Source organism: Chaetodon trifascialis, chromosome 9 (genome assembly GCF_039877785.1).
Source record: "Chaetodon trifascialis isolate fChaTrf1 chromosome 9, fChaTrf1.hap1, whole genome shotgun sequence".
Classification (NCBI taxonomy): Eukaryota; Metazoa; Chordata; class Actinopteri; order Chaetodontiformes; family Chaetodontidae; genus Chaetodon; species Chaetodon trifascialis.
In genome coordinates, this window is record NC_092064.1 from 7,704,821 (window position 1) to 7,729,026 (window position 24,206).

Here is a 24,206-nt window from a genome sequence, read left to right on the forward strand (position 1 = left end):
TCTTTAGCTGCAAAATGCTCATATGTTCACCAGATAGACGCAAACTCTCTCTGTCGGCTCTGCTGTCTAGTAACTGTTCTGCCATGAAGCTATTTCAGGGCTGATGAGAGAAATGAAAGTGAACCTGTTGGCTTTGTTTGCACTGACCACAGAACAGTCGCTGGTGCTGTTTAATGACCTTCTGCAATTATAACACACAGAGGCACAGCAGCCAGCAGCTGGTGGAAATGGTATTGATGAGAGCAGAAGCATGCCATACGACCAAAACTGTTATTACTGCTTTATTGATTTGCTCTTTGCACATTTTTACTTTGATATTAATATATTTACAAATCAAAAATGATATGAATTTGTATCAAACAGCATATAAAAGAATTCCAACTCATGTTGTACCTGATAAAATGTAATAGCCTCCAAACATGAACTTTATCAGCGCCCTGTTCAGGGGATTGTTCAGGTATAACAGGCAACAAATAACATCTACTGTAAGCTTGCTTATGTTTCCTACATTTCTGAGGAAAAGGTGGATGGATGTAAGGCCATATATTACTAACTGATCAATGTGATCAATTATTAGATGTAAACTCCCTGAGAGGGAACACTGATCTTGTGAAACAAATGAACAACAGTCAATTGTGTGTACAGGCTCTTCTCTTCTTTTCGATATAACTGTGACATTAATTTCAGACTCATTTGGGCCAGCGCTTCCCAAACATTTTGGCACGACCCAGTAAAATGGCCTCAGTGTGGACAGTGCAATCAGTTTAACTACAGAGTGATTATTTGCTTCCCTGAATTTTTCATTTGAAAGGTTTTTAGATCCCTGAAGAGGTGAAAGTACAGTATTTTCAGGACATGCTCTTGGTTTATGCTGCAGCTTATGGGAGGTTTGGACCCGCCGAGATCATTTTCAGGTTGTCTGACCCAAGCATCAACCTCTGGGGCTGAAAATGAAGCCAACGCAGAAGTGCCAAAAACGGCAGTCCCTCGAATGATCACTTGAGGCTGTCTCCCACGGCGAGTCAATTCCCATTGGCCCCCATATTAACATGGGCAATCTTACAGCAGAAATAAGCATGACTACATCCTGCAACAAAAAACAGTTTTGATTCTGGCTAATTTCCCCGTTCATGACATCTGCATGAGGGTGAATTTTCATTAAATTACATTAAGACTTAAAGTTATGCATAATTACAGGCATGGTTGCTTTGAGTGACAGCTAACTGCTAAATTTCAGGAATCAAGTTTTATTCAGTTCGCCTCAGCTCCACCCACGCGCCACCTATTGGCTCATGTTTGGATTAGCCAGAAGTTTGGCAGTGATGGTGACGGCCAGAGCTACTGTCACTGAGCATCACTATGGGGGACCTCCAGGGACCTATGGGTGATGTAATCGAGACTATGTCCATGTTTTATGCAGTCTATTGTCAGACATTGTCTAAATAGTCAAAGAGTGTGTGGCTGACAGATTGCTATTCTTTGCTTCTCAGGTCCATTCTTCTTCTTCTTTTCTCCGTTACAATCCTCTGCGGTCCTCTTCTGCCACTTCTTGTTTGCTCCTTATTAAATCTTGTTGATTATAGTCTGATGCTGGAGTGGACATCTGTGATTTGTCCTCAGCTCCTTGTCCTCTCCTTGTCTTGTCCTTCTGTGGCTGCAGAGCCTCTGTGGTGCTCTCCGTCTGCTGCTGTGACTCATCAGTATTAACAGAGTCTGACTCTTTCCCACTTTTCTCTTCAGCTCCAGTTCCCGTCTCTGAGCTCTGCACGCTCCTCTCTCGATAAGTCTGCCTACGAATGGTCCGTCGATGCTTGCTGCGGCGTGACTGGTTGCAGTGCATTGTGCGCCTGCGATGCCATTGGTTAAGAGAGTGTTGGGCTTCGACACTGAGCTGACGGGCAGCCAATCGTGGCTGGAAGCTGCTGATGTAGTAAAGAGAGGCGTATAGGGTTGTAAGGTAGTAGCCACCTGTTGATATGGGGAAAGCAGGGTTAAAACTCAAACAGTATTTTAGGTATGAATGTTTTATTTGCACATGCATAGATAGACAAATATGTGTGTTTGTTGTGTTGTGTTATTTTTGTAGAATGTAAATTTCCAATGTTTTAGCTTACATTATAATGAGCAGCATTTTTGTCACATCAACAGGTCATATGGTAGTTTTGACAGTTAGCCTGTTCATTTAACAACAACAGTTTCACCTCTACAGAAGAACGGCTTTGTGTGTTGCAACCTGTTTTAATTAAGTAATGTGTGAACTTCCACTTAGTAAACATTTGCATTATCATTTGGCAAAGTTATGAAGTGCTGGTGCCAACAGGAGGAGGAAGCATGGCTACTATGAAGAATTCGCCAACCTGTCCATTACAGTGTGTAAACTGTATCTGTACCTTCTCCCTGTAGCTGTGTGGGGTCCAGCAGCTCCATCATGTAGTCTGTGTCTAGCTGTAAGGTGATCACGTCACTACGGAGCAGCACCCATGTCAGGCAGGGCAGGAAATCATCGGCTCCAAACACTGTACCTGCGGGAGAGGAGAGGAGAATATGGATTTTATTTCCAGACAAACAAGGTGTAAATCCAGAGACAGATAGAGCAACAGAAGTAACAATCCCAAAAAATGCCTGGTTACCTGTGGTAGCATTAGCACTCATGCTATGATAGATGGTCTTGCAGACTTTGAGCAGGATCTGGACCTTCTTGTTCGGGGAATAGGCCTCATGCACACTAGTCCACCTCTGCTGGATCCGCTCCAGGGTGACAGAGTCAGGAACTCCAACTCCTGCCGATCCGCCTAGCTCCTCCATCCCCTTCTTTTCCAGCACACGCAGGTTGTTCTGGAGACGCTTGAGGCTGCTATCATCAGTCCGGGAGGCATGGATGCAGGAGTAGAGGTGTGCAGAGACGGGCTTCAGCGCCACCTTGTGGAGGGAAAGTTCTACCAGGGACTCTACAGGAAGTCAAAAAGAAAGTTAGGAGAAATTAGAGGAGTCTATACATCTACTGAGATGTATGATAATAACACACGTTCTGTCAATTATGCTACTTTTTTATTAATCTTTTGTCAAAGCACTCACCAATCTCTGCATCATTAAAGTCAGTAATACTGTCCAACAATGTCTGGATTTCCTGATAGTCCAACAGTGTCTCCCTCAGTGATGTGAGTGATGACCTCACTTCCTGTAAGAACTCTGACCCTGTGACCACACCAGCTCCTCTTTTCAGTGTCATCTCCACAAATCCTTTCACAGCCTCTGCAAACACCCCACCTTTCCTCTCACTCAGCTCTTGGACACGATTGATTAATCTCTTCTTCTGACATACGAGCCCGCCGAGAGCCTGACCCACCGCTGAGAGCCGATGTATGACCTTGTCAGCCAACCGGTGCGCAGTTGGGTGGTGTGGGCTAGGGCTTGGCGATGGGGACTCCAGCTCTTCCTCTATGCTGCTGATTGATAGCGAATCAAGCTCCAGCGACGGTGGCTGGAGAAAAGAGGAAGGCCTTGGTGGGGGCAGCCAGACTCCATCTTCAATCCAGGACACCCTGTGAGGAGACTGAGGGATGGGGCTGCCATGCTGCTGTTGCTCAAACACTGTGCTATTTACACTTCCAGGGGTGGAGGGAGGAGATGGAGCTAGGCTTCCTGTGCTTGGTCTGTGAGTGGGGCTGGAGGCAGAATCTCTGCTGGGCCTCCTGAGAACCACCCCTGATGGGGCATCCGGTGTTGACGGGGTTTGGGTGCAATGTGGTGAATCAGCTGACTTGGCTCTGATTAGACCTGGACAAGGAAAACATGGATTATGAAAACTATGTTTGCAATGAATTCCACCAAATCCACTTCAAAAGCAGCCAGCCAAGAATAGCCCAAGAATAATCCAGCACATAACCTCACTACAACACCACAATATATCATATGTACACTTGACAAATGAGATATAGCCTGTTAATTAGAGGGCTTTGGATGTGCTGCTGAGATGATTTTTTTAACTTTAGACACAGACAAGCTAGCTGTTTCCCCCCTGCCTCCAGTCTTTATGCTAAGATAAGATGAATGACTCTCGGCTGCAGCTCAATATTTGACAGAGACTCAGGAGTGGCATCAATCTTCTCATTTAACTCTCAAAGAGAAATCTAATAACCATATTTTCCAAAAACCATTTTTGACATTGTTTAAAAAAATTGCTGAGTTTTGTGTTAATGAAGTGTTTGGATATCATAAACCTGGCATGTATACTGTGCCATTTTGGTGAACTGGGCCTATAAAGTGGAAGTAGCAAATTTCTAAAAAGATTTTCAAATCAAATTGAAAAATAACAAGTCTCACCAGAACTCTCCACAATGGCAGCAGAGGGTTCCTGGTCCAATGAGATGGCTCGTTTACTTTGGAGCCCTGCCCCTGACCACGTTCTGGTCGTGCTGAGGCGTCGCTCTCGTCTGTAATTTGACGGCTGTGTGGCGCACTGTGCAGCAGTCGCCCTATTGGTCAGCCAGTCATCGCCATGTTCACGAAGGTAGAGGGGATTGATAATACACAAGGCCCCGTTGGTGGAAGTCAGCTAAGGAAACACACAAACACAGTGAAGAAAATGGATAGAGTGACAGCGTGTACACCACAATGTAGGCATAAAATAACCAAACAGTTGTATTTGTGCATCCAGTAGACAACATTATCAGTCATTTGGAGTCAAGTCTCTGACCATTTGCTAAGTGAAACTTCAATATCTACTCTCCTTTAAGCTCTGCTTTGGTCTCTACCAAAAACATCTGCCTCTTTAGCTGCTAACTGCTCCACTATTTCCACTGAAGACAAGGCTAGCTACTGTTTTGTGCCAGACAGGGAGTGTACTATGAGTTTATCAGACCTATTTTACTACCTTCTGTGGCTGAAAACCATAATCATGAGAGTAGAGAACGCAGGAGTTTAAAAGAGGCTAACATACACACACACACACACACACACACACACACACACACACACACACACACACACACACACACACACACACACTTACTCTAACCTTAATCCAAGTCTTGACCCTAAAACCTTATGATTTACATTGTGGGGACCTGCATTTTGTCCCCACAGTGTGACTGTGTATTAACAGATTTAGCATGTTCCCACAATGTGAGTAACACATGGACACACACATAAACACACAGAGAATATATACCTGTATGGAGCACATTACGTTGGTTGGTTCCCTGTGTGTCATTTCATCAGTCTGTTGGTCGGGTGGTGTGCAGAGCCACGTTTCTGCATTAGAGAGGCATTAAAAATAAAGCAGTTCTTTAAAAATATCTTTTTGGTTTTGCATTTGTGACGTAGCTCGTGGGAGAGGATATGAGACAGAAAGCCACAGAGATGGAAGGACTTACTGGGTTCCAGTTGAGTGAGACGATCTTTGTTCTTCTCAGTTACACTGTAGATCCAGCGGGGAATGGAAAGACAAACAGCCAATACATCCCTGGCACAGAGGAAGAGATGACAGACATAGAAATGAGTTAAACAGACAGACACAAGAGGTTTGCACAGGCTTTGAAATGGCCACAGTGCTGCTTTCAGCACAGTCTAAGACATGCAAACCAAAAAGGATTCAAAACACATCCAGATCATCACAGTAATGTTGGTGCCATGTGCTAATGTTTACAGCAGGTTGGTTTGCTTGTTAGCTCTATCACTCAATATGACTGTTATTTATGTGACTGCTGATTAAACATTCAAGATGGATAAAAGGAAGCTCAATCCCACACAACAAATAAAAAGGCAGCAGAGACACAGCAGGTTCTTACCTGGTCAGAGAGTAGAAGAACACGAGCTGAGCCAAGTCAGAGAAAGACAGATGAGACTCAGACAGCTGGAAGACTGACGCGAACAACGAAAGAGTAGGCAGAATTAGAGTCATGTTCAGTCAGAAAATACAGCACATTCCTGGAAACACACCGAAGCTTGAACCAGGAAGGTCAAAAGTGGACTTCTAAAGATAAGACACTGCGACCGTTTCATCAAATTTATTTTCACACAAGCTTCAATAGTCATAAGTCTGTTATTTTCTGCCCGTGTGGTTTCTAAAGCTAAGAAGTTTGTTCTAGATCAGAAGTGTCATGTCTCTCTTTAGCCTGTGATTTTAGCCCAGCTGGAGCTCACAGTTCAAGAACCAGAATTTGCAGTTTGAGAAAGACCAGGAGGTGTGTATCCGATTACCTGCGCTCACCTGTAACAACTTTACCATGTTTGCACTGTTGGCAGACTCATATTCAACAGTAGAAAGTAAGTGACAACTTGTCTTCTGTATCATCAACACTCACACACACACACACACACACACACACACACACACACACACACACACACACACACACACACACACACACGCACGCACAAAAGAAACAGCAAGAAGGTGGTGCTTACCTGTGTCTGTGCTTTTGATGACATAATCATGAACTGCCTCATTCTCCCCGCCAGCAGACACACACAGCAGGCTGGGCTGAGACGTTACAGAGTCCCGAACAACCAGGAAACTCTGGGGGAAGACACACAGTGAGTCATTTCAGTATCCAGTGTGTTAGAGAAGCTCGTCGAGCAGGAAGTTTTCTCATGTTTGCGCTGGAAAGTTATACGCTAACATGAATGAGAGGCATGTTAATGATTTCAGACAGTGTGGTGGAAAATCAGTGCTGCGTCCGTTTCTGTGATCGGACCAGATTGGTTTGATCGTGAAAACTGGTCATGGTGGCAGGCTGTAACCAAACTGAAAGTCACGTAAGCTGCACATTTCCCCTAAGTGCAGATCAGTGCCCACTCTTACAGCCCTGACTGATACACCACTGCACACACAGCTGACAATCTTTACTTCAGTTTTTGAGAGATTTGCAAAGATCAGACAGATTTTATATTTTAAATTAAACATCTTAAAAAACCCTTTTCCCTCTTCTGGCCGTGAATAATGAGTTGTTACATGCACACGCATTGTTTGCCAAAGTTAGAGAAGGTTTGCTTTTTTCCCACAACAGAGCTGTATTTTTTGGTCGGTCTGAAGGAGGCAGAGCGTATTTACACAAAGATTATGTCATACATTTCCACTCACCAATCAGAGTTTAGCAGTTTGGCAACATTTCAAAGACAAATGACTGTAAGTGGGTTGTTTGCTTAATGTGCCATCATTTTCTATTGTACATAAAAAAACCCCCTCAATTTTAACAAATTTGTAACACTGTGTTTTAACACTGTTAAAATTGCTTTAATTCCATGCATGCTCTGCTGGCAGAGCCTCTAGGTCGGATCAGATTGCCTTCTTTGGAAACACTGACTGAAACAGAACAGACAGTTAGTTGAGACATAAGAAACAACGCACATGCAATCCCAAGTACAGCAAACCAGCAGCTCAGTCATGCACTTTCATCACCTCGACTGAATTCAAACACCAGCACACATTCTCACACACACACACACACACACACACACACACACACACACACACACACACACACACACACACACACACACACACACACACACACACACACACACACACAGAGGAAGTGGCTTTCATGATCATTGTGCACAGAAATAGAGACAAGTTCACTGCAATTCACCCAACTCCAAACACACACACTCACACACACACACACACACACACACACACACACACACACACACACACACACTGAAGGCGTACGGGAAACCATTCAAGTAGAAATGACCGACTAACTAACCAAGTAATTCACTTTCAAATGAACAAAATGAGCTCTCCTTCAACCACCATGAGGCACAGCCTTTAAGTTATTTAATATGTATAAAACTCTTAGCTTTTCTGAGACTTTCTGCAGCTGAAAACACACACTCCTGTCTTTCCCCATCAACAAACACTGATGTGTGCATTTTAAACAAAAAGCATGCTTTAATATGTCTCTCGGATCTACTCACATTCTCTCGTTGCCACAGCCGTATCCATTTTGTAATGTCATATCCCTGAGACGCACGTGCTTTTATTCAACACTACTTCTCCATTCAGCCCCAAAAGAATTGTTTGTTATCAGATGTCAAAGAGAGAAAAAGGAACTACTTTGGTGTCACTGACGTGCATGTCAGTGTTCAGTCCGCCTAAGATTATCTCTGCTGTGAAAATGTGAGGCACGCAGTGTGTTTGCTTTAGTTTCATGTAGCACAGAATAGCATGATATAAGCTGAGTTACTTACAAATGAGGGGAACAGCAAGAGGAAGAAAGAGGGGATGAGACAGAGGACGTGCAGAGAGATGAGGAAAGCAAAAAGACTGATGATGAGAAACAGAGGTGGATACAAAAATGTAGAATTTAAATAAATCCTTCTTTTTCCCATTTCTCAAAAAAAAGAAAAAAGATTTTTTTTAAGTGGGCAGAAATAGACCTCTGTTGTAAGACATGTCAAATTGGAACAAATGGAGCTCGTAGACAAAGTGCGAGATCACTGGTCCATTTAGGATCAGCTGATTTTCGTGATAATAGAGATACTAACAGTACAGTACAGTTCAGGCAAAATCCAGAATATGGGACTCATTGCATTTAAAATATAGCCAGCACAGAAGCTTCAGCTTTTTCCAAAAAGGAGAATTATTCATTGTTAGGAGCTGCAGAAAAAGATTTTAAAGGAAAAGTTTCCTTGAATGTGTGCATCATTGACTGATTTACTTCAATTCTGTAAACAAGTAAAACAGCATTAGACGTAATTCGTCACACTGACGACTTGATGTTTCATGACATAATAAAGGTGAGACTCCTCAGTTGATTGATTTATGCAGTGAGGAGGAGGACAGCTCACCCCAGCAGGTGTTCCACAGATAGCAGCGTGGGCCTCCTCTCTGTCCCAGGGTGCCCCTGGGCACCAGGCCTCCTGACAGCCCCGCAGCTGCTCCAGAAGCGTCAGTCTCCTCCTGCTGCTCCTCCATGGGATGGCCGTGGTCCCATTAACTGAACTGTGAACCGCCCTGGATACATACATGTAGACACGTTTATGTGCATGCACGGATGTCTGCATACATGCACATAAACAGATCAGTGTGTGAGTCACAGATACACAATTTGGCATCAAAATTGATTCAGACTGCTGATGCCTTAATGTTCCAAGACTGAGACACAATGTCTAATATTTTCGTGAAGATTTAGCTTTTGAATAAGTTTCAACGATTAGACAAAAAACAATCTGTAGACCTTTATAAAAAAGACTTTCTGATGACATGAAAATGGCTGATACTTACATGTGTTGTACTGACTCAGTTGGTTCATGTAGCTTCTCTTCTCTACACTATTAGCACATTTCTCCACATGTTGCAATCTCCTCCCTTCAACTCTTCCTTTCTGCACGGCACAAAACGTTGCTTAAGAGCTCAAAATACCAACACGGCTAAAAAAGGAAGCTCACGTACATCCTCAAAAAGTTTCCTGGTGTAATGTGCAGATTATTTTGTGTTTTAAAATTCAAGTAACTGTCGTACAGCTGCCGCGTTTGCCTTCTTCTGTCACCTGCACATGCTGGCATTTCATGCACTTTCAATTTTCATGTGAAACTGTTGAGCTGATGTTTCATCACGGCGCTTTCTTAGCCCTCCCCTCCCCTCTAGTCTGCATGTGGTTAACCCAGCTCACACTCAAAAGACACTGCATGTTCTCTTAAGAGCTACATGCGCCTATTTTTTTCCCTCTGCAGCATTGTTTCTGTCTTCTGCTCAGAAATAATGAATGGTAAAAACGGCAAAGCTGCCCTGAAAATGCTTCACCACAACTCTGAGATTATCTGTCTTAGAGATTTTATCTTGCAGCAGTGGAAGACATGCACACACAGACGCATACACCCAGCTTTAAACCCATCAGTTAAGAGATGATGTGCAGAAAAACTGGAAATATTAGACAAAGAACAGAGGCTGGTTTAGTTTCTATTTTATCTCATGTGCATACAGGTTAGTTTGCTGGCAGATCTGCATCTCACGGAAACCGCAGCAAGAGGTGTCATTGATTGGTCAACGTTTCCGTGGCAAGTAGACTCATGGTCTTGCTTTGACATGAGGCGCTGTCTGTTGAATAAATTTCAGCCATCACCATGATCTGTATAATGGCACTGACCAATATGGCCAAAACCAACTAATAACCTCAGGAGTGCAAGTCAGCAAATGATCCTTTTTGTCCTGTCAGAATGAAGAAAAAAATGCATTATCTTAATGTTTCAACCAATGCCCTGATCTCTGCTTTTTAAAGCATTCTTACTAACTGTAGGAAATGAAGACCATCACACATATGTGACTGTAGTTTGTAGCCATGCCAATGCCATGGCTCAATGGTCTGTTGTTCTGCCTCTTTAGTCCAGTGATTTTAGCGAAATGTCTTAAATCAGTTTTATATTCCCACCGATTACATGTAATGCAACAGGTCCACTGGGGCAAAAGCTATGCTGAGACCAAATGAGCACGGTTTATGTACGTAAAGGTCTATGCAATGTGAAAAACATTAAAACATGTAAATAAACTTAAGACATATCACCTTAAGCACTTTAAACTGCCTTTATTGTTAGCATGTTTAGATGTATAAATCAGATTAAGTGGTAATAAAGTGGCCATTCAGCCAGTGCCAGCTCGTCTAACCATCAGGTGGACTTCCACAACTCATCGTATTTTTCTAAAATAACTCATCCTTTCCTTTGTGAAACTACAGCAGTTTAAGCTGGAATATGTTAAGGACAAATTGTGGGAGCAATAGCTCAGATGGTGGTGCGACTAGTCAAAAGAACAAAATACAAAGGCCCCAACCTCATACATGCTTCCTGAATCTGTCTCTGTCTCTCTCACCCAACCGGTGGAGGCAGATGGCCGGCCACCCAGAGCCTGGCTCTGCCTGAGCTGTCTGCCTGTTAAAAGGAAGTTTTTGCTCGCCACTGTCGCCAAGTGCCTGCTCATGAGGGAATAGTTGGGTCTCTGTAGATAAAGAGTTCAGTCTGTACCAGCTCTACATGGAAAGTGTCCTGCAGTAACTTCTGTTCTGATTTGGTGCTATATAAATAAAACTGCATTGAATGGAATCATTAAAGGCCCTGAAAGGCTGCTCTCTCAATCAGCTTCTTATTGTTAGTGACTTATGTGAACAGAAGTATTTCTGCCAGGCGATGGTTTGTTACATCACATGAGAGATTTCTGTATTTGTCTTGCTTTTCCTGCTGGTTTTAAGTGGGTGGACACAAATAATGTCATTTATTTCTGTGCACCAATCACAGTCCAGCAGTCCTTGAATCACAGTGCGCTGACGCTTGTGGGGCCATTTGTGTTATACTGTAGTTCCAGACCGCTGTCAGTCAAATATGATGAGACCAAATATCGTGAAGTAAATATTTCTTTTTGAAGTAGATGAATGTGGTTGAGCAAATTAAGATTTGCCACTAAAACCTGAAAAAATCTCTACAAATGTCAACATTATCAGCTTTACAAAGGTCAAATTTATTGCAGGATTTTTGTATTTGGTTTCCATTCATTTGTACAGATGCTGATGTAAAGGTATCCACTCCGTGTATTTTCTATTTCATTATGTAAGAAGTCATGCTGTTGCAGATAGTCATCATAATTTGCTATGAAACAACATCGTCTTGTACTTCACTACACCGTATTAAACTTATTCTTGCCTGTCTATACTCCCTGTGTCTCTACAGCACTTCTATCCCCTAAGATTGAAAAGGCAAAATCACAGAAGGAGCCACTCAGGACCTGACTGTAGAGAGCACAAAATTAGTGTCATTTTATGCATCATTTGTTTGTTGTTTCATAAACATCTGAGAACATTGTGTTAAAAGAAATTACAGTCCAAGTCAAATCAAACGAGAGAAAAGTGTTAACATGAAAAATACTTTCAATTTAACATTTTAAAAGTTAGCAATTATCCTCTTGTTACACTGCCAACTACCTCAGTTCACCTATCAGGAAGTACTTTTAAGAAGTCACTGACCAATCAGGCCAACAGATTTTGGCTTGGGGGACCAATGAAGCGAGTTGAAGGGGGCTGGCCCAAAGCACTCTATCAGATGTTTGGAGACAATACTGAAGCTTGTCCTATACTGCAGCAGAGTCATGCCTGGGTTTAGGAGATATGAAACAGCTTCCACGCTCAGTGGGAACATGTGTTGCTGAGATGTAGATATATGTGAACACTGAGACTGTCAACTGCAGTAAAATCTGCCCATGCACAGAGTTAACTGGCCCAGACAGAAATATACGGCTGAGACAGTTGAGGGCCAATGCAAAAAAGAAAATAAAGGAAAGTAGATTGATGTCAGTAAAGTGCAAATAAGTGATAGAAACAGGACAGGAGCATAAAACACAGGGACGTCCTGTGAGGTTGTTCAGAAGAATTAAATGTCCCCAGATGAAGAGGTTCCTTCGAAACAAAAAGCCAGGTATCATAATCTCCCTTTAAGTGCCAACTGTGCAGAAATGTGACAGCTCTACAGCAGCTTTTCTCAAAGAGGGAGCTCTTTGAGGAGTTACTCTTCCTTTTTGGGCTCTGGTGCCACTGATGCAGAGCTCGCCTTGGCTGCAGCTCCTTTGCTCTCGCCGGTCTTGTTCTGACTGTCAATCCTGGCGTGCTCCCGCTTCACCAACTCTTCCAGCTCCGCCTGCAGACCAACGACGGCAAAATAAGGGATTTAACATGACTACTGCCCAGCGACAGAGCACAGAGCGGTGAACAGAACAGTGACTCTAAGAAAACGAAAAGCAGCTCATGCTTTTGCGTTTATCTAGAAGGCCCTCCACAGTGGTGACTTCGGACCACAACATCACACAGGAAAATCATAAATAGGTTAGCCTGACGTTTCAAAAGCTCTCACTTTTTTTTCTTCTTTTTTTTTTTGCTTCTGCTACAGTTCTGCACTGACAAGGCTTTGTGACTACCGCAGGCACTCCTTGTACTAAACTGTTTACTGTATATTTAGACATAACAGTGTGGCTGCATATAGATATTTCTACTGATAGGGCCAATAACTTCACATTCAATATCTTGAAACTAGGCTGTTTACATGGCAAATGTAATCTGTGTTTAATGAACCTTAAAAGGCTTATTTGCGTTAGATGCTAGGGTGACACCACCCTTGTTGTTTATAGGCTATATATAAAACCAGAGCCAGCAGGGGTTTAGCTCAGCTCAGCATCAAGACCAGGAACGGGTAAACAGCTCGGTTGCTTAACGTGCTCTACCTTGTCATCCGTACACAAACAGTTAAGTAAAAATAACATTTTGTGGTTAGATGGCGCAGCATCTTCACTGGTTGCCTGGCAATCCTGACAATAAGGGCAAGACTCCAGGAAGTCACTGTGACCAGCCGTTGTACACAAAGAAATAGTTCCAGCATGTAACCACAAATAAAAGCATAAACTGTGTTTGTCACATCGCTGCTGTTGAACAGTTTTTGAGTAGAGGGGAAAACAAAACGGATGTTTGTTTCCACCACTTGTGGGGCCATTACATACACTTAAAACTTTGATTTCCTGTAGATGTACCTTAACCCTAACGTTAACCCAAGTTTTCAAACTAAAAGTTTATGGTTTGCGTTACGGCATCCAGCATTTTGGATCCCACACTGTGAGTGGGCTTCCAGTGACCCCACAAATACAGAAAAACAAGCACACACGTTTTTCTGTCTCTCCCTCTTTTCAGCTCCATTACCTCATTTTCAATTTTGTGACCTGTCTGGTTTAAATGGGTGTGTTGCAGCTCTGATGCTATTATGGAAAATTTCATATTAATTCTTGAAATATTTTGTTGATAAATATTTTATTTTATTTCAACTGCCATATACCTGTTTGTCAAATTTTATTGAGCACTGGTAAATACAAATAAATGTTTACAGAGCCGATTTTGGCTTGCCCTTTGTATGCCTTGGGCACAAAAAGTTGCAGTATGGTACAGTTTATAGAAGAAGTGTCCCTCTGGAAAGTGAATAAATTCTGGCTGATGTGTGAGTCTGTTAATTTCATGCACCAGGACAGAGTATCCAGCATGGGGAGAGTCAAATAAGAAAATATCTAGTGAAGCTTCAATGATATTCAGTAGCATCTTTAGCAAATTGAGTCTGTGTTGCAGGATATGGTGAAATCTTAAACAAATGCACAAAGAAGAACAAAAATTAAACAAGAGGAAATAAAGGGTATGACACTTAACACAACAGTAGCATAGCATCAAAGTGAGGTTATGTTAAGGACCCCTATGAGGGGGAACAGTGACAGTACATTACATTTGAATGACAGCAGTGGGAGCAATGGCCTAATTACCTCCTCACTGAAGTGATTACAATCTTAGGCTGTTTACCCTCAGACGTGTGTGATTTTTGTGTAGTAAACAGACCGTGCTCATACAAGAAGTACGACCTGAAATGAGCACAGGATCTTTGAAAGGTGACTGTGTAACTAACCTTCCATCCCAGCAGGTCTGCGAGAGCCAGACAGCCATCATCACATGTGCTGATGTGAGCTACATCTCTGGAGAGGAGACAAAAGGGGCTCTATGTTAGAACCTGGACATGGCTCCATATCACCACTTCATTCCCACAACACATACACATATCACAACACCGACTGTCCACCAATACAAAGGTTTTATCTTTTCCTTCTTTAACATCTATGACACTGCTGATAAGCCAGTGATCTGCACTTTGCTTAACGGCTGAAATACTGGCACCATGAATAAGCAACCATGTCTGAATGTCATGTCTATTGATTGATTGGGTAATTACTGATTAAGTGGGTTACTGAGTAACAGCATTAAGTATGAATTAATGAAAAGTAGAACAGACATCAGTACAGCACAAATGATCTCATTAAATCCTCGTCATGGATGAAGCTTTGGCACTCTCTGGTGGCGCAACGGTAAACTGCATCATGTCATTTCAAGCTGATCCACAGAACACATGCACGTGTTTAATATGACATATCAGTTACTATTGATCATTATGACCCAGACAACCGTCTCTGTATCACCTGTATGCCTTGTCTGAGTCAAAGTCCATCCCTCCTGCAAAACCCAGCAGGCCAAACAGAGGATCAGCCTGCACGGAGAAACACACAGACAGTGCTGCACAGATGTTCCCAGAAACACATGATAGAAAACAGTCTGGATGAAGGTAGAAAAGGGTTGAAAGCAGAGCGAAGGCTCACCTGCCCTGCCTTCTCCATGTTAATGAGCAGTCTGGGGCAACTTTTCGAAACTCTATAGGAAAGAAACAAAACGACTTCATGAGTATTTCAGTCAGTCGGCTGAAGCCCTTAACCAGAGGAATCTACAATCAGTTCCAAAATGTGGGTGAACCGTAGGAACGGGAACCGATAAGAATGACTGATACCAATGCCATTATTGATTGTGCAGGTCGGTCTGATTCCCTTATTGATTTCTGGTCAATGATCTGTGTGGAATACAAGCAGGCCTACAGGTTCACAGCATCAACGTAACTCGAGTCGAGCTGCCGGCTGAGCCAGCTGGAGCAACAGTCTGCTGTCATCGTCTAAAATGGATGAAATGACAGAATACTGGGGCAGCATTTGTTTTTTAGTCAAACAGAAAAACCTCTAACCCTGCCTATGTGGCACTGTTGTTATAACAGAAAATATTTGTATCTGTAACAGATGTGCTGCTTGACTGGGAAGCTCTGGCACTCACGCGTCGTGTCAAATACATTCCTGGAATTCAGGCCCATGCTGCATAGAAAGATGTTTTTATGATACTGCTGGGATTTCCACATTTTACAGACATTACAACTGGCACTGTTGCCATCTTTCTTCGTGAAATGCAGCCACACTTTGGACTCCTTTTTGTTGCAAGTTTCAAGCAGCGTAGATGCATGAGCTTGACATCACTGTCAGAAAAACGTGCCACCATCGATAAAAGGATTAGAGGCATACAGTTCCCAGTGATTTAACAATTTGGGACCAGTTCTTGATTCCCATCTCTTGTGAGCGGGCCCTCAACATCTTCCTCAAAGACACTTCCATAAAACAAGATTATTGCTGGAATCAAGCCTGAATCTTTCATTCTGCAGGACTCACTGGCTGCTCGACTGCAGCATACCGCCAGAATGTCACTGCGGCCGTGTCTGTGGTCAGCAGCAGCTTTCAGAAATATGAAACTCGATCTGCAGTACCTGCTGACTAGTCCTGCAAATGGCTGGACCTGCAGAGACGTCCCCATGATGATGAGAAGATCACAGCGAGGGAAGTCCTGACGAGTAGATACAGACAGTGGAAAGAGTTCATTTCTGCAGAGGTGCTGCATCACATTCTCTTCAAACATGCATTCTTGCACTGCCATGTCCTCACCATCTTCATTGAAGTGAAGAACCGGACAGGTAGATTCTCTCCAAAGAAGACGATATCTGGGTGAACAACAAGCACACAGAGGTTCTGAGATATAAGATGACTCATTATCCAGCAGTCATTTTGTAATGTAGGAAAGAGATACTAAGAAAATGCTTCAGAGCTAAAATGAAAACTAAAAAAAAGCAAAAATGAGACAGAGAGGCAAAGGTCCACTGACCTGGCTTGACCAAACTACTGCACTTGTCACATCGGGGAATGTCATCAGAAAAGATTTTTTCTGCAAGAAGGATGGAGGAAGGATATTAAAGTCTCGAATGGCTGAAATTACAACTCTGTAATCTGATGCTCCAACATGTAAAGGCTGAAAAACAGCAAAAGAGACCTTTCATCCACTCCAGGCTGTATTCCTTGCGGCAACAGAAGCTGACACAGTGGGACGTGTAGAACGTTCCATGAGCTTCGATTAGATCGTCTCCCTCAAGGCCGGCCACGCGCTCCAGAGTGTCAATGTTCTGAATGGACACATAAACGTTACTGTCAAAACAAAACCGGCCGCAAGGAGTCAATGTGAAGTGGAGCTTAAAGCTGGGCTTTTTCTTACCTGTGAGTAGCAGCGTCTCAGGAGCCCCTTGTCCTTCAGCAGCTTCATGAAGTAGTGACAGACTGTCGGCTAAACATCGAGAAAAATTAGATGATATTTCAGATGCTATACAGTGATTGCATTTATTACAATTATCTGAGGAACACAAGACAGCGAGAAGTGTTTTGTACCTTAAACTGTCCTGGGTAAAGCTCCCTGGCCAAGGCGAAGAAAGGCTCTGGATGTTGCTGAGAACAAAGAGGGAGAAAAATGTTCGGTTGTATTGTCGTGAAGACTGGAGTGAGCACTGCCTCATATCACAAGACAGCACGGTCTTCAGACGGCATACAAGTGGATGCCAAGCAACTAGCCACAGTGGCTAAGAAGTAGAAAATCTGAAAATTAGGCTTAATGTGCTGGGTTTTTGTTCTTTAGTTTAGGTCCTGACACTCTTAGTTTACTGTTCAATGACTTTCAGAGCCCCTTCTTAAAAGTTACAACTGAAAATTGGCATATTTTTCACATCACATCACTATATTTTGGACATCTCACACCCACTTCATGATGTGCTGGCCAGGCACAGGAGTACATTCAGTGAGAGACTCATCCCACCAAAACTACAAAAACAAGATTGAACGCTACAGGAAATCATTCCTGCCTGTGGCCATCAACCTGTACAACTCCTCCCTCTGAATGGTTCCTGGACTTTTCACTTACGCTGTTACATAATTTGACCAATTGAACTTTGCACATACTGTTGTATATACTGTTTTTCCAAATTCAACTTGCACATCTGTTTGTATATACTGTTTATTTTTTTCTAAGTATATATATATTGTTTTATATTATGTTCTATATCTTGTGGTATATCTCGTTTTATATATATATTCTCAATATAAATATTTTGTTTTTTATACTTGCTTTTTATGTATATATTTCCTTCTCTTTTCTTTCCTTTCTAATTTTATTCTAGTTCTATCCTTGTAAGGAGCACTGTAACAACAACAATTTCCCCTCGTGGATAAATAAAGGATTTCTGATTCTGATATATCTATATACCTCACACACATGTTGCACGTCACTTGTTTACATACCATGTTGCACATGTTTTGTAGTTTTCATAGTTTCACGACCTGCACATACCTCATACTGTTTAAACCTCATGTCAATTGCACTACCTGTATGTATTTATATTTTGGATATTAGGACTATTTGCACGTCTGGTTAGACGCTAAACTGCAGTTCCTTATCTCTGCGCTGCACTCTGACAATGACAATAAAGTTGAATCTAACCTAATCCAATCTGTAATTATACTAGTGCAAAACTGGAATCCAAAAAACTTGGCTTCTTAGTTAAACTGTGGATTAATCGGGTTAGAATTAAGGGCAAGGTAAATATATAATCTTATCTATGATATAATTTTAATTCTAGCCATTCAAAACAGCCAAGGGTTTTGGAGGCCTCTGAGAGAGCTGTTATATCCTGTAGTGTCGTTCTCCAAACTTTCAAAGAATGCAATCTTTCACACACCTTAAAGTAATCGATTTGGAAGATGGCCTCTGGGTAAGGCAGGTTATATTTCTGCAAGTTTGCATACAGGCCAGTTCCTGGCGAGCGGAAATCAGGGATCCCAGCCGCTGTGGGTGGAGGGATTAAAAATTAAACTTAAAAACTAAACAATAAGACTTAAAAAGCAGCTTTAAACATGCGTCTGTGATGTTCAAACCAAAATACTCACATGTGGATATTCCTGCTCCAACCATGCAGAGGATGTTTTTACCTGCATGGACGCAAAGACACATCTGACTTAGATCAATAACAATTGCATTATTAGAACAGTATGACACAAATCACTCCACTGTGGTCAGAAATAATGGATGAGCTGAACGGGAGCAGGCAAAGACTCACATTTTCCGCTCTTTATGTATCGTGCCACTCCGTCCAGGGACAGCTCATCCAGAACTTTGTCTGATGAGCCGAGGCCCAGGGTGCTGGAGAAGAGGTTTCGAAGGAAGTCCACTAACAGGAACACAGACAAGGAGCAGATGACGATACATTTAAACAAACAAACAAACAAACAAACAAACAAACTATAGTATACTATGCATACAGAAACCAACCAAAAGAACTTTAAAAAAAATCATGAAATGATAAAATGAGTGTCAGAGGCACATCTACAGTATGATGGTGTATGAGACACATTACATAATAATGTACCAGGCATTGCATTAAATCGCCAACAGTTGTCAAAGGGCATAAATCTCTATTTGTATTCTGACAGCACTGCATCACTTCCAGGAATAGCATTCTCACATACTTTGTGTATCTCCTGCAGCCTCGTCCTCACTGCTGTCGTCGGACTGCTCCTACAAAAGACACATTGACATGAAATTATGTGATTCCACGAGCAATAAATCTATTGTGAATGGCTGCTTTCTTCATCTGAGATTTACCTTATAAACACCTGTTATGTCAGACCATGACTGCTTTGTCATGAGTGTTACAAAGGTGACAGCTAGCTGACGCTAACCCCGCCTATCATTTGGTCCGACGCTAACTCCCACGAGCTAGTCTCGTAGCTGCAGATAAACTGTTTTTCTCACCTCCGGTTTAGGCGTTACCTCTTCCTCTTCTTCTTTTTTAGGATGTTCTACGAATGAAGAAATGAAATACCATGTCAAATCTGCCTCAGCAAATACTCCCACTTTAGACGGTCACGTTAGGTGGCTGCAAGACTAGCCAGAAAGTCTTGCGCGGTGTAGAACCGTACGAGTGTCAAAGTTGTTACTCGATTTTCACATCAGGCAGTCATCCTACCTGATGCATCAGACATTTATCCGTCTACTGAGGCCCTTTAACCACAAGGATCCGGGTGACAACTGACTAAAATTCCAGATTTCACTTAATTAGGACAGGTATCAAGTGCAGCTATCACTCAGTTGGGAGGTCTTGTTGTTGTCCGTCAGAAACACAGTCCGTGTTTCTCGTGAACCAGTTGCCATATCAATGATTGGTTCCTACGGCAGATATAACTGCTTAGGGGTCTGTTAACGTCACCGAAAACTCCTTATATTCAACAAACAATGCTAATAAACACGAGCAACATGAGAAATTCAGTTTGTCTTTTTTTTATTTTAATATACCGTGTTACATATCTTTTCATCTACTGTGTAATGGTAGAAAACATTGCACCTAGACCATGTGCAATTTTCAGCCCTTGTGCAATTTTCAATTTTTTCTATTAGCAATATTTTTTTTTTTAATGCCCCCCTCCTTTTCTACAGAATGTATATACATATAGTTTTGTTTTTTTCTATTTTGTATTTTTTATTCCCTTCTGTCTCCTTTTATATTCCTGATACTATTGCTGCTGCCACCATAACTTCCTCTATGGATGATTAGTAAAGAGTTATCTTATCTTTACATATATTTTTTGCATACAACTTTGAAGAAAGCAATGCTATTGGAAATGCACTGTGAAGTAGCTCACACAAGATCTGTTGACATGAAAACTGGCTACCCAAACATTGCAGATGGTCTCTTTACATACAAAAGCAGCAGTGATTTCTTCATCTCCGTTCACTCTCTTGTCCCAGTCTCACTGGTGTGTTCATCTATCCACTGTAGGTTCTGACTCGGCTGCAGTACCAGGCTCATACTGGATTATGGGCTTTAGTTTCCTCACATAAGCTTCTAGTGAAGATTAGTAATATGTACACACACTTGTTACGATGGGTGGCCACATGCTCTCCATTGTCTGTGAAGCAGGACTTGTGGATTCACAGGTCGTCATACATTTACAACAATCCTGACACTGAACAAAAAAAAATTATTCAGTATATCTACAATCATATTTACATTTCAGCAGGAAAACAGGATTTTGCATACATTTTTATTTTTTTTTTTACATCATAAATGTGCACATTCTTGACAACAAGCTGATTCTGGAAAGAAACAACATAAGCAGACAGTGATAAAACACATATGGCAATGGCAAAATAAAATAAAATAAATTAACTTCAGAGGGAACGTTTTTCTTCCACACTTGCTGTATTTTTCTTCTTAATGTGGTTATATTTAAATGTGAGATGCCACTTTCCAATCAAATAGGAGTCTATAACAGGTTCATCAACACTTGCTGTTGTCTATTATGGACCTTCTCTGTCATAACCACTCACTGGTGTCGTCGAATACAGAAAATAAGCTATGATGGCTGTATTGCCGCAAAAAACAGACTCATGGCCTCCCCTGTTCTTATGTCAGATGTTTCCTCAACAATGTCTCTTTGCTCCATCAGTGTGCTTTCTGTCAGACGATGGTGAACTGACAACAGAGCTCTCTCAAAGGACTCTCTCTCTTCCTGAACTGAGTGCCTTGATTCATCTGACTCCAGGCCCTACCTCTGCCCTTGCAATTGCTCCTTGCACTCCTCTCCTTCCTCCTGCCTCAGGCTGAAGTCATAGCCAGTAGCTGTGATCTGGCACTGGGGTAACATCTCCTCCAGCAGGATAATGACCAACCCAGGAGATGAGATCCCAGGGAGGGACGACACGTCCAGACGCCGAAGTCCTCTATAACACGTACAAACAATTAAAAAAACAAGGCAGGAACCATATACAACAGTAAGGTTTTGGTAATAATAAACAGGCCATGTTGTAAGTGTTTGGGGAATTACTTGAGATTCCGGAGTGCAGCCAGGCCGCCTATAGTGATGCGCGGACAGTGAGAGATGTCCAGTTCCTCCAGGGAGTCCTGAAACATATGGAGTCTGGCCAGAGACCAGTCGTCCACTTCAGGACATCCTCGTAATGACAGAGTCCGCAAAGATTGTTGCCGCTCTGAGGGAGGACAAAGCAGATCAGAAACTCTGAACTTACTCAAATGCTAAATACCATAGAGATGAATTAACAGTACATGTGGCTGACAGAGCACAACAGACAAAAAAAAGAGAAAGGCTACGTTGGAGCTCATTACCCAGGTTCCTCAGTCCTGTGTAGTTGATGAGAGTGTTGCTCATGTTTACTTCCTCTAAGGGTGTGTCTTTGTAATTTAAGAAGTCCCAGTTAAATTTGCCCTTCTGGTCTGCACGGAACCACTCTGTCTGGCCAACATACCTGAGGACGCACCATAGACCGTCACACGAAAGCTGGATCACAGTGGGACATTTGAAACCTGTCTATCAAATGGTCATTGCTGCCGCATTAGTACAGATTATATGCAATTCTGGGAACTTTTGATGGCTATTTCTCACAGTTTTCGAACATGTTATAAACAAAAATAATCAGCAGATTGATCAGTAATTACAATAATCATTGCATGCAGCCCTACATGAACAAAAAATTTGACTGCAATCAAATTACATGAGCGTAAAGAAAAACAGATATCACAATGCCAAACCCATAAATGACAGGTTCAGGAAACAGAAGCTGTGCTTAATCGTGACATTTTTAAGAGCTGGGTCTAAAGAAGTTGCAGGATCACCTATGGCATTATTTTAAAGTACAGCCTGAGGGCTGACATCAGCATTAATTAAAACAAGAGAAGAAAAATCTTCTTTAATCTTAAATCTACAGTGTGACCATATGACAGATAACAGTGCAGTGGCAGGGGAACAAGGCACTTACCTAAATCGTCCCTTCATGCTTAGGATATAATATGCTGCTGCTATGTCCCGCCCATAAAACCTCTGAGTGTAGCTATAGTAACTGTGAAAGACAGCGGGGAGGAGTCAGTGATGGACATCTACAGGAAATTGCACTGAAATTCACTGAAAGCACTGTGTCATGGACATTAATTCAGAGAGTGAATCAGGTGCATGAGGAGAAAGGTGTGCATGAATCAGGTGCAAGCAGAGAAAGGTGTGCATGAATCAGGTGCATGACAATCACACCTGACAACCTGTTTCAACTGAAGTCCCAGCAACAGATACCAGCATCAGCACTCTATGGTTCAAAACAGCCAAAAGGTTCTTACGCATTCTTCTTCTGAATCTTCCTACTCTTCAGCTGAGACTTCCATCTCAGGAACGCCTCCACGTCATAAAAACGTTGGGTGAGGAAGAGGAGAAGCCTGCGGAGAAGAGGAGGCGGAGACACTGAGCTGGTGCTTTGTGGTCGCCTGCCAACGATGAGAAGAGCCGACCGCTGGCAGCATCTGTGTAGAGACTGAACGGAGAGACTGAGAGGGAGGATGTGGGCAGGACACAGTGACTACTGTCCCCCAGGTCTTGGCAGGTAAAGCAGAGAATGCGAGAAGCAAAATAAAAGAGATGTCTATGAAGGCATCCATGCTGTGATATCAACAAAGGCAGCCACGGGCATGTAGACATTCAGTTGAAGTTACAGCCCCGAAAGACTGCCTTTCACGTTATGTGGTTGACAGAAAACATAAAACATGAGCTTAACTGTTTGCTGATAATTTATATAAAAGCCACACTCAAACTCAATGAAAACCTCCTCGCCCGCTTTACCTGGATGACTGAATATAACATAGCGTTAGATACCGTTTAGCTAACTTTAGCTACATCCAGAATGTCAGTTAGCTTCAGCCTTGTAGCAAAATACCAACAATAGCATAACTTCACCGCCAGCCTACTAACTGACTTCTGACCAATGGCTTCTGCTCAACAGACCTATTACCTGCTATTTAAAGGGATCCTGAAATGTTTTATACGGATAAGTTTAGGAATCATTGGAAATGTGAAGGTTAACTTACCATGACACATACCGACATGATTAGCCGTGCTACGGATAGTCTGAAGGGCCAAACATTGCACCTCCGCATTATTAGCAGCCAGTTGTTGTTCGTCATGTGAACCGCAGAGTGTCGCTCCATGCAAGCCTCTGATGCTGCCAGAGGAATCTGAGATGAACGAAGAAAGGAACCCAGTGAAGCACAGAAATCTGGGCTCCGTTCAAAAGCAGCCTCAGTGAGACCCCTTCCCCTTTTTAATATGTTGCCAATCCACTGTCACACATGAACCATTAGCATGCATCTGCAGGTTGTTATGGTCATCAGAGGTTCAGCTGCCTCAGTTATTTCTAAGTATACAATAGTAAAACCGGTCATATTTCGAGTCAAGTTTTTTATTTTATTTTTTTAACATTTCTAGCAAATTACAGCTAAAGCTGTGTTGTTTATCTCTCTTGCATAAACATGCAGCCCTCAGTCACTTCCCTGGTGCTTTTATTTTCAGTTGTATAATACTGTAAGTTTTTAAGACTGTAACTGTTACGACTCTGCACAACCCTGCTGATACACCAGATATACAGATTTTGCACATAGTGGTCACTTTTTTGTGACATGATTAC

The 24,206-nt window shown here is 42.3% G+C and overlaps 3 protein-coding genes across 6 annotated transcripts; all 3 read right to left on the reverse strand.

The window, feature by feature from the left end:
• Positions 1–327: 327 nt before the first annotated feature.
• Positions 328–10,040, reverse strand: rinl (Ras and Rab interactor-like). 3 transcript variants are annotated; one of them, XM_070969631.1, is made up of 11 exons: positions 9,233–10,040; positions 8,797–8,962; positions 6,409–6,520; positions 5,790–5,862; positions 5,376–5,464; positions 5,171–5,253; positions 4,324–4,555; positions 3,076–3,777; positions 2,631–2,948; positions 2,391–2,522; positions 328–1,968 (listed from the first exon to the last, which is right to left on the reverse strand). In XM_070969631.1, coding segments are annotated over exons 1-11 (2,361 nt in total). In that variant the 5' UTR covers positions 9,235–10,040; the 3' UTR covers positions 328–1,516. The 3 variants fall into 3 exon arrangements, with proteins under 3 accessions (XP_070825732.1, XP_070825731.1, XP_070825730.1); XM_070969630.1 differs by having other exon boundaries at positions 8,797–9,006; XM_070969629.1 differs by lacking the exon at positions 9,233–10,040 and having other exon boundaries at positions 8,797–9,035.
• A 1,391-nt stretch (positions 10,041–11,431) lies between these two features.
• Positions 11,432–20,545, reverse strand: sirt2 (sirtuin 2 (silent mating type information regulation 2, homolog) 2 (S. cerevisiae)). 2 transcript variants are annotated; one of them, XM_070970414.1, is made up of 16 exons: positions 20,447–20,545; positions 19,500–19,546; positions 19,214–19,262; positions 18,805–18,915; positions 18,635–18,676; positions 18,427–18,533; positions 17,087–17,143; positions 16,917–16,985; positions 16,698–16,827; positions 16,533–16,592; positions 16,316–16,371; positions 16,141–16,217; positions 15,161–15,212; positions 14,984–15,051; positions 14,419–14,485; positions 11,432–12,624 (listed from the first exon to the last, which is right to left on the reverse strand). In XM_070970414.1, coding segments are annotated over exons 3-16 (1,029 nt in total). In that variant the 5' UTR covers positions 19,215–19,262; positions 19,500–19,546; positions 20,447–20,545; the 3' UTR covers positions 11,432–12,492. The 2 variants fall into 2 exon arrangements, with proteins under 2 accessions (XP_070826515.1, XP_070826514.1); XM_070970413.1 differs by lacking the exon at positions 20,447–20,545 and adding an exon at positions 19,714–19,882.
• On the reverse strand, positions 20,447–23,650 carry dmac2 (distal membrane arm assembly component 2). The gene is made up of 6 exons (XM_070970415.1): positions 23,611–23,650; positions 22,870–23,060; positions 22,521–22,601; positions 21,871–22,010; positions 21,572–21,734; positions 20,447–21,467 (listed from the first exon to the last, which is right to left on the reverse strand). The coding sequence occupies exons 1-6, from the start codon at positions 23,626–23,628 to the stop codon at positions 21,293–21,295; spliced, it is 768 nt and encodes a 255-aa protein (XP_070826516.1). The 5' UTR covers positions 23,629–23,650; the 3' UTR covers positions 20,447–21,292.
• Positions 23,651–24,206: the final 556 nt, after the last annotated feature.

Coding starts and splice junctions, on each gene's coding strand:
- dmac2 (XM_070970415.1), bottom strand. Junction 22,602..22,869: donor AAGATTCAGAAGAAGAATGC/GTAAGAACCTTT, acceptor TGTCTTTCACAG/TTACTATAGCTACACTCAGA. Junction 21,735..21,870: donor CACAGGACTGAGGAACCTGG/GTAATGAGCTCC, acceptor GTCCTCCCTCAG/AGCGGCAACAATCTTTGCGG.
- rinl (XM_070969629.1), bottom strand. CDS start 9,012: ATGCAGACATCCGTGCATGCACATAAACGTGTCTACATGTATGTATCC. Junction 5,863..6,408: donor CATCAAAAGCACAGACACAG/GTAAGCACCACC, acceptor TGTTCGCGTCAG/TCTTCCAGCTGTCTGAGTCT. Junction 2,949..3,075: donor CTTTAATGATGCAGAGATTG/GTGAGTGCTTTG, acceptor GACTTCCTGTAG/AGTCCCTGGTAGAACTTTCC.
- sirt2 (XM_070970413.1), bottom strand. Junction 17,144..18,426: donor TCCAAATCGATTACTTTAAG/GTGTGTGAAAGA, acceptor CTTTGTTCTCAG/CAACATCCAGAGCCTTTCTT. Junction 16,218..16,315: donor TCTTCACTTCAATGAAGATG/GTGAGGACATGG, acceptor TCTACTCGTCAG/GACTTCCCTCGCTGTGATCT.